Source organism: Salvia hispanica, chromosome 1 (genome assembly GCF_029641045.1).
Source record: "Salvia hispanica isolate PSC_SH4W2 chromosome 1, Shi_PSC_v1, whole genome shotgun sequence".
Classification (NCBI taxonomy): domain Eukaryota; kingdom Viridiplantae; phylum Streptophyta; class Magnoliopsida; order Lamiales; family Lamiaceae; genus Salvia; species Salvia hispanica.
This window is the reverse complement of record NC_142692.1, coordinates 20,041,501-20,051,685: the sequence shown is the minus strand read 5'-3', so window position 1 is coordinate 20,051,685 and position 10,185 is coordinate 20,041,501. Positions and strand designations below refer to the sequence as shown.

General features: G+C 38.1%; 1 protein-coding gene across 1 annotated transcript; it reads left to right on the top strand.

Moving 5' to 3' along the window:
• The first annotated feature begins 2,680 nt into the window (after positions 1 to 2,680).
• On the top strand, positions 2,681 to 4,384 carry NCED6 (nine-cis-epoxycarotenoid dioxygenase 6). Its single transcript, XM_048123197.2, has one exon. The coding sequence runs from the start codon at positions 2,750 to 2,752 to the stop codon at positions 4,268 to 4,270; it is 1,521 nt and encodes a 506-aa protein (XP_047979154.2). The 5' UTR covers positions 2,681 to 2,749; the 3' UTR covers positions 4,271 to 4,384.
• The last annotated feature ends 5,801 nt before the right edge of the window (positions 4,385 to 10,185 follow it).

Below are 10,185 nucleotides of genomic sequence, written 5' to 3'. Positions count from 1 at the left end.
CAGTTGCAAGCATTCGGATGCTTGCGATATCTCCGGCCACGAACGAAGATTGACTTCGGCCATGAGTTCGAAGATGAAAGCACCAATTTGATAAGGGTTTTGTCCTTATCGAGTAGAAAGATAGGAGAAAGTCGCGAGGAAACCGAGCCTCGTCGATCAATCTTAAATGCAGAAAAATAAAGACGTTAAATTAAAAGATAAATACTTGTTCTTTCATTGATTGATTAAAGAGAATAACAATAGCCCTATTTATAATAGGGATTCTAACTTAATAAGCAAGACAAAAGATATGAAAAAGATATGCAATCCCTAAATATCTAACTAAATAATGCAACTAAATAATAATGCAAGATATGAAAGAGATATGGAATAATAATAATATTAAGACCGTATCAGACAATCTTTGTAGGACGGGGGGAGTAATTATTTTCTCGCTCAAAGTATGAATTTTTAGTCTCCTTATGAGCTTTCTCCCCTTCCTGGATGAATTTTATACTCTATGAAATTCAAAATCGATACGCTTGGTTGCGTTTATGTTAATTGCCAACGTAAAGGTGTGCATCTAGCTTGAATATGCTAGTTCGTGGAGCCGTCAGCCGTGTAAGCGATTGTTTTAGTTGAAAGTTGTCAAGTATTGCAAATATCCTCGATTGTGTTTTATTGTTTCTCAAATGGTTTTGTGTTTTATTGTTTCTCAAATGGTTTTGTATTCTAACAATTCTTCGATCATCATTATATTTTCATCTATTTTATTAAAAATGATTTATCAAATAATTTGTAGCTCACTCTGATACCATTGACACAGGTTAATAGAGTTTCATCTTAAAATTAATTGACGATTTAGTAAGTCCAATGTCCTCTTTACATAGATGTGGAAGATTTGTTACATTTTTATTTTTATTTACCAATAATTTTGTGTATTTGGAAGCAATTTCGTGCTTTATAATTGTAGTGCCTTCAGTATACTATTTTTCAATTTAATTTACTATATTTATTCATATTAAACGTGTTGAAAGATAAATATTATTCGTACCTATTAAAGATCTCAAAAAAGTTATTAAGGTTATACTCCCTTCTTTCCATAGTATTGGAGACGTTTCTTTTCGGCACGAGATTTAAGAAAATTTGTATTAAATGAATTAAGTAAAAGGAAGTATAAAATAGAAAATGAAAAAAGTTAGAGACATAAGAGAGTGTAAAATAAAGTGAGAAGAAATGTATTAATTTTTATTAAAATATGAAATGACTCCACTACTATGAACGTACATGCAAAACACTCTACTACTATAGAACAGAGTACATTAACTTATGTTTGCTTATTTAATCGGACAGATTAAGAATATTTGCCTGTTATAAATTCACAACTTACATGTGACCCGTGTCCTGATTGGCCTTTCCTAATAAAGTAGTAACGGTTGTTTAATTCCACTCTATATTTATTTTACTCCTAATACCCATAAAGTTGATGAATAAATGAAAGAGCTGTCATATGAATATCTATACAAACAGTCAAACACACTTACCACTTCAAAAAATGAATTTTTAAAACAGCTAATTTTACAATTTACATTTATTATAAAATAAATATTATTCCCTTCCTCCACAATTTAAAGAATCAATTTGAAATTTTAAAATATCCACAATTTAATGAACCATTAATTTTTTCACTCACGATCCATTCTAACTAATACTCTCTGCGCTCCAAGGTAGTTGAGTTGTATTTCTTTTTAATGTTGTCCCAAGGTAATTGAATCATTTCATGTTTTGACAAAAACATTATCGTGTCTCATACTTTAATTGTCTTCACTTCACTTACTCCTTCCGTCCTACCAAATATGACCCACTTTCCGTTTTAGTTTGTCTCATTTTATATGACTAATTACTAAAAATTGAAATCCATTTATCTCTATATTATTCATTTTCTCTTACTTTACTCTCTCCACGTAACACACAAAATAAAATTGCATAAAATCTTGCGTCGCCCAAGGAGATGAAGGTCATCTTTCTTGAATTACGTGCTCAAAATAAATGCCTCAATTATTTTAGGACGGATGGAGTACTATAAATATAACTTAAATTTCATTAACTTTTTTGATTCACTTCTATTCAAAAGTTAAATACTCCCTCCGCCCCGGCTAAGATGACACATTGCTTAGCCGACACGAAATTTTAGGAGTTATTGGTTAAAGTGTTTAATTAGAGAGATAGAATGTGGGTGTAAGTATTAAAGTAGAGAGATAAAGAAAAATTGATATTTTAATAGGAGTGAGAAAAATTGGTTGAGTGTATTAATTGGAGAGAAAAAGTTACCAAAAAATGAAATGTGTCATCTTAATTGGGACAAACTAAAAAGGAAAACGTATCATCTTAAGCGGGACATCTTAAGCGGGACGGAGGGAGTAATATCTTAAAATTCATGATAGTAAAAATGGCTTTTTAAACGATAACAGATGCAGTATTTATTATATTGTCATTCTTCTTAAAACCCTTTGTGTCCTCATTGTTTCTCACACCCAACTAAGATTCCGAAATGCATCTCTCACTCTCCCACCACCTTTTCTTCAACTCCATTCCTTCCACCCACAAATCCACCACCAAAACTCCTATTTCATGCAACGTTCTACTCAATCCGTCGAAGAAGTCCCTTCCATCGCCAGCGCCGCCATTCTCCCCACCCACATTCTCACCGGATTCCGTTCCGCCGCCATCGCTAGGCCCCGTTCAGAAACTAGCGGCGGCGGCCCTCGACATGGTAGAGAACTCAATCTTGATTAAATTAGAAAAGAATAAGAATTTGAACCCGATGATTGACCCGGCGGTTCAACTCCAAGGAAACTACGCCCCAGTCCAAGAGGTCCCGGTCCAGACCGGCTTGGAAGTCACCGGCACCATCCCTAGAAGCGTCCGAGGCGTCTACCTCCGAAACGGCGGAAACACGCTATTCCCGCCTACCGGCGGCCACCACTTCTTCGACGGCGATGGCATGATCCACGCTGTCACGCTGAAGGGTGGAGAATCCGCCAGCTATGCATGCCGGTTCACTAAAACGAACCGGCTCCTTGCAGAGGCCAGTTTGGGGAAACCATTTTTTCCCAAACCAATTGGCGAGCTGCAGGGCCGGCTTGGCCTGGCCAGGCTGGCCCTTTTCTATGCCCGGACGGCAATTGGTCTGGCCGATTCGGACGGGGGCATGGGCGTGGCAAACGTGGCGTTGACATATTTCAACGGCCGGCTTCTAGCTATGTCGGAGGACGACCTACCCTACGCCGTCCGGATTAGGCCAGACGGCGACCTGGAGACGACCGGACGGTATGATTTCGATGGGCAATTGAGAAATTCCATGATTGCCCATCCTAAGGTGGACCCTGCCACAGGGGATCTATACTCACTGAGCTACAACGTAATTTCGCAGCCCCACCTTAAATTCTTAAAATTCGCCAAAAATGGCAAAATGACACGTGAGGTGGGGATTTCCCTCCAACAGCCGACCATGATTCATGACTTTGCAATGACGCAAAGTCATGTGGTCATCCCGGATCATCAGATGGTTTTCAAACTATCTGAGATGATCCGGGGTGGGTTGCCAGTGGTCCATGACCCTGATAAAGTCTCCAGATTCGGTGTCATGTCAAAAATTGCCAACCATGAATCCATGATACAATGGATAGACGTACCTGATTGCTTCTGTTTCCATATCTGGAATGCTTGGGAGGAAGTCGATGATCACGGGCAGAGGGTCGTTGTTGTTATAAATTCGTGTTTGACTCCAATAGATTCTCTATATTTTTCAGATAGCGATGATCCATTGAAGGCTGAATTATCCGAGGTAAGATTGAATTTGGATACGGGTAGGTCGACCAGAAGGGTTATTGTTTCGGGTATAAATTTGGAGGGCGGGCAAGTTGATAAGCGCCATTTGGGGAAAAGAACTCGTTACGTATACTTAGCTATCGCGGAGCCATGGCCTAAATGTAGCGGCATTGCTAAGGTCGACTTGGACACGGGGGCCGTGGCCAAGTACTTGTATGGGAATCGAAAGTTTGGGGGCGAAGTGTGTTTTGTGCCAAACGAGGATGAGGACGAGGACGAGGAAGAAGGGTTTTTGATGAGTATCGTGAGAGATGAGGAGAGAGAAAAGTCTAAGTTAGTGATTTTGAAAGCTTCAACAATGACTCAAGTTGCTTCAATCAAGATTCCATCGCGAGTGCCATATGGGTTCCATGGTACATTTATTAGTGCTCAAGAGCTAGCCAAACAGTCATTGTTTTAGTCATGAAACCAGGAGAATCTTATGTTAAAGAGTTAATAAACAAACATAAGTATTATGATTTGTAGTATTTTGAATTTTGAAATGTGAACATTTGGCTAGATTATCTATCCCTATTATGTGCTTCATCACTTTTAAATTTTCAAGTTTTTGTTCACTCTTTTCTTTTCCATCCCAGCCTTGATGTGGAGTAGTTTTATTCTACAATTCTTGAATAAGATTTGATTATATTCCATCAGGATTAATATTAATTTCTACTGTGTAATTTTCAATTAGCTATCATAGATTAGTTACTCAGACGACCATTTATAACCGGATTTATAATGTTTGCATTTACTCATTTACTAATAAATTTGAATGGAAATTTGCATTTATTAGGTTCCTACCCACATTGGAAAGTAGTATAGAAGTCAAATGATTATATCATCCAAATAGCGCTTGCGTTTCACCAATGCATTTTCTGTCTGATTTCGATGAAATTGGTTATTCTTCATTAATTGACCCACTTTTATTGCTTTATTTTACTCGGTTTGGTATAACAAACAAAAATTCTTGGTGAACCTGGCTGGAGAACACATTTAAATCATGTATGGACAAATGAGGTTATACTATTTCAAGGATAAAACTTTAATTTTTCAGGGGAATCTCATTTTCTAGTCCAAATTTTCACCATTTTTATAAAAATTGATTAATTATAATTTTGTAGAATTTGACCAATAAATTTATGTTATTTTCACATTTTCAGCACGTAACTATATTGGCAATTGAGGAAATGACGGAATATTAAACATTAATTAAGACATCATTCAAAGTAATTAAATAAATTTATTTTACTAGTTAGTTTCACCTTCATAAATGATAAAAGAAATATGTACTCAATAAAATATGGAGTGAACTGCATAAACACTAAACAGTCACTGATGTATCAATCATGAGTATGGGTAGTCCATAGGAAATTTTTATACTAGGTTTGTTGGTAATTTTGATATTTTTCGGCCCAAAATATCTCCAAAGACTTGAAGATTATTTTTTAACTTTCAACCCGAGTACTAATATGATATTTTCCTGAACTTTCATCCAAATACTAAATATGATAGTATTTCTTATGTTTGGACTTTTGAAATGATATTTTAAATATATAATATAAAATTATCCAAAATAAATAAATCAAATAATTTTCATCTCATTTGTAAAAATAATAAAAAATATTTTTTGACTCCTTGTATATGAATAAACAAAATATAAAGTTATCATTTTGATTAAACTGTATCCCACTTAGTCAATTTTAATATGTAAAGTGAATTATGTTAGACCCTACTATTAATTTTTTCTCTTATTTTAATTTTACATGGTTCTTAAAAAAAATAAGGAAGGATGAAAAAGAAGAAATGAGAGAGAGTGGAAGAGCAAGGTAGAAAAATAAGGCCGTCTTATTTTATTAGGAAAGACATTGAGAGACGATTTGACATCAATTTTATTTATTTATTTTGGATAAATTTATATTATAAGTTTAATTAATATCATTTCAGGATGGAGAGTCCAGGAAAATATCATATTTCGTACATTGATAGAAAGTCCAAAAATATCCTCATGCATTGAGCGGCATTTTGGGCCGAAAAATTAAGTCCAAAAATATCCTCATGCATTGAGCGGCATTTTGGGCCGAAAAATTAAGTCCAAAAATATCCTCATGCATTGAGCGGCATTTTGGGCCGAAAAATTAACTCAGGTATCATGAATGTGATTATCAGATGCCTAAAAGAGAGCCTTACAAATTCTTAAGTGGCTATCCATATAAAAATTAGAGCTATTTATGTTGTTTACTCTAACACGTAAATAATAAATTGCTCTGTTCCATTTGTAACGACTCATGTTCAAATTTTGGCTTTTCCATTTGAAATGTCGCATTTCAATTTTTTTTGTAAATATCTATGTGTTATATGCATTTTTATTTTTTATTTCATTTTAAAAAGGATTAATAATGGTTTTCTATATGCACTTTTACATATGCGATGAAATGTCTATTTGTAATGTTTTTCTATATAATCGTGCCTAATTTCAAATTAGATGGAAGGAGTAATATATATGCAAACTAAAAAGTTATAATAATATTGAAAATATTACATTTGAGTTAACTAAATCTTTTGGTATTCATCTTTTATAAATGAAACTTTACTGTAGTATAATTTATGGAAGTACCTAGCCTTTATCGAGTTAAAAGAAAATAAAATCTATACAATATATAAAGGGGGAGTTTTGGGGGTATTTATACTACCACTAAAAGCTCAATTTTTTTGGGGAGAAATTAAAGGGAATTCCCCCCTCTTTTCAAATTTTTGATTTAGGGGGAATTTTGCAAGTGGTAGGCGCCAACTCACACTTCCATTCTTTGACCAAAAGTTAAAATGACTCCACCAACATCATGCACTAAAACCAATAGTTAATAGGATCATTTTTAATTGTAAAGCTGACTAAACATCACATCATTTATATATATACAATTTACAATTTGCATGCATTGAAATTGGGTTTCCCCCCAAAACAAAGAGAGGGTTCCCCTCCCCCCCCCCCAAAAAAAAGAGAGGATTTTTCCCCCAAAGAAAAGAGCGATTTTCCCACCTTCATAATAGAAACTTCTCTATAAATACCTGATAAGGATAATTTCATGCATCGGTTATATGGTGAAAAGCGTTACATTTTGCTCGGTCTAACACGGTTTCTAAGCCAGGTGTGTGACAGAATCGCTAGATTAAGGAGATGCTGAAGGAAACAGTCTAGCGAATGAATGAAGTAGGAATGAGCAGAATCTAAGGAAAAAGAAGGCTTGAAGCAGGGAGTCAATAGCTGAGGGCAACAAAGTCCATCTATACCTCGCTGGGCCGCACTTCAATGCCTATAAATAGAAGAGCATGCAACACACAAATCATCACTTTTTTTCGCTCACTCTTAGCTCACACACAACAGACACTTGGGAAATGGGAGATCTGGGGTAGTTTCGGTTCAAGAGGGGTTCGTTCTTTAGAAATTTCAGTCGTAACACCGTCCGCGTGAGGGCGAAGATACAATCTCTTTATTTTCAGTTTGTTTTGCACTCTTACGGTCGAACTTCACTTTTGGGAGTCGATTTGGCTGTTGATGTTACTGATTATCTATTCACTTCTGTTAGTTTGCGTTTGTCTGTGATATTTCAAGTTGATTTACGTAGATCCTGCTGTTGAGAGTTTATTTTGACAAGTTATATGTTGATCTCTGTTTTTGCTGCTGTGGTACTCGATCTGGGAATTTGGTGGTAGATCTGTGGTTAAATCTGAAGTTGTGAAATGTTTCTTTTGGCTGAAGTTTGTGTCGGACGCTTGGATCCGGAGTGGATTTAGTGTCCAAGGTTGGATCTGAAGAGAGGAGGTCTAGTTATGCATGGATTTTGAGTTTTCTGTTTGCTTTCTGTTTTGCTCCGTCTAGCATCCTTAGATCTGTTAGTTTTTTTTATTGTTCTTCGTCAAAATTATTTAAATTCAGTCTGCTCTGTTCCGATTTCGCTCAAGCTGTTTTTCTTCTGAGTTTTACGCAATTTGGTTGGAGAAGATGATGTCGCTGTTAGTTAGTACCACAGTTAGTTGTTTTTTCCAGCTTTTCGTCCGTACTCAGCTTTTTCAGTTATGGTCCCCACAGTCAGTTTGTTACCCAGATCTAGGTAATTAGAGTGGTTTCTTAGACCCAATGATTGTTCGGTTTATTTTTCATGCATGCTTTGTTGTTTCGCCTAGGTCTAGCTGTTAGCGTAGCAGTTTAAATTACCAAGTTAAGTTTATTTTCCTCAACCCGAAAAATGCGTGGCAGCAGCCAACCCCAATTCCCAATCCTTGAACATGATTGTTACGCATCCATCTTTGGGTGGGATCGATCCCTACTTCCCTATGCTAGGTTTAGTAAAGTGGTTGAGGGTTTTTGAAAGAGTGCTCTGTGTGTCCGACGACCAGGATTTTCCGACGACCAACGAGTTCCTAGACCGCGTGATCTAGTGGATTTGCTGGACTAAGGAAACCTGTTATATTCTTTCTGTGCACACAGCGTGTTAACCAGACTTATCGGTCTTTCAAATGGCGCCGTTGCCGGGGAAGGATGGCATTTATTGTTATTGTGTTTAAGGATTTGGTGTAAATATTTTAATTTCTGTTATTTTCTTTCTGTTTGACAGTTTATGAATGCAGGTTTCCATTCTGGAAGTTGGGCGAGCTCATCTGGGTCAGGGAGTGGCCAATACAAGTGGCGAGTCAAGGAATCTACGTCTATCATCACCACCAGGTCAGGTTTAAGGACGAGAGACCCATTTCCGTTCGAATCAGAAAGTGAGAAGGAGTGGAACTCATCGGGAGAAGAGGACCCGAAGTCGTCCACCGAAACATAGCAATCCAAGACTGAGGAAGAGGAGGACGTGAATATGGCGCACGTAGTGGACCCCGATCCGGAGATAGGTTCACTCACCGCACATATCGACGGTGAATCCGCCCATGCTATAGTCTCAAACCCGCGCCGGAGGTCGATCGATATCAAAACTAATGTACTCGGAGTTCTACCCACGTTCTCTGGACGAAGGAATGAGTGCCCTTATGAATTTTTGAACGAGTTCAGTAAACTATGCAGCATTCAAAAGTGACCCAACGAGGCGACGGAGGAGGACTACCGTCTTCGAGCAATCCCCTTTGCTCTCAAAGGGGAGGCGAATACTTGGCTGCTAAGGCTCTCACCGGACTCGATCAACACATGGAAGGACTTTAAACTAGAGTTTTTGGATTACTTTTTTCCGTCCAACAAGACGAATGCCTTGAAGAAGGAGATTCAGGAGTGCAAGCAGGAATACGATGAGTCTTTGAGTTCTTATTGGTCCCGGTTCAAGGGGCTGCTGGATGCTTGTCCGAACCACAGGATGATAGAATCGGAGACCTACTATCTGTTCTACGAAGGTGCAAATCCTGAATCGAAGGACTTGATGAATTCCTCGAGCGGGGGAAATTTTACCAAGAATAAAGCAAGTGAAGCTAGGGAAACTTTGGGAAGGCTGATCGAGGCGAAGAAGGCCTATGATAACCCGCGGAGCATATTGAGGAGAGGATCAGCCAATGCTCTAATGGAACAAGATGACAAGAAGGTGGAAGATAGGATTGATAAACTGGAGAAAGCTTTGCTGAATGCAATTGAGATATACAATCCGCATGCTCCAGTAGAAATTGAGAAACCCCCTGATCCAGAGGAAAGGCAACTTCAGCCGTATTACAGTCAGCCTTGTGAAGGGGAGTGCCAAGCTTAAGCAAATTCTATGGGAAGTTGGAATCCCGACGGAAGTTGGAACCAAGGAAGACAGAGGGATGCTCCATGGAGGACTCACCCAAACTTTAGGTGGACTGACCATGATCAAGGTCAGCCACCCCCACTTCAGCTCACGAATTATACACACCCTCCGGAGAGGCAGTCCAACTGGTCAGGGAAAAGTCAAGAAGAGAAATTGCAACTGGGGTACAGGAATCAGGACCATACTAATTGGGGAAATAGGAATCAGAACAATCCAGGGAGCTCCTACGTGCCACCTCATCAGAGAAACAACCAAGGGAACTACCAGAATTCCCAACCAAATCATCAAGGGAATCAAGGGTCTAGTAACCCGTACAACAACCACCAGGGGAATCAAGGGTCTAGCTACCAATACAACAATCATCAAGGAAACTATCGTCAGAACCAAGGTCAAGGACCAAATTCTAGTCAATTCAACTCCAGGCCACAGAGGAGTTTGGATGACATGGTCCACGACCTAGTGAATTCACAGCAGTTCATGCAGAATAACCTGCACTCCAACAATGACGTGGTGCACAAATTGCAAGACGCTCAGTCCGAACATAAAGCCGCCATGGATATGATGGCGAAGC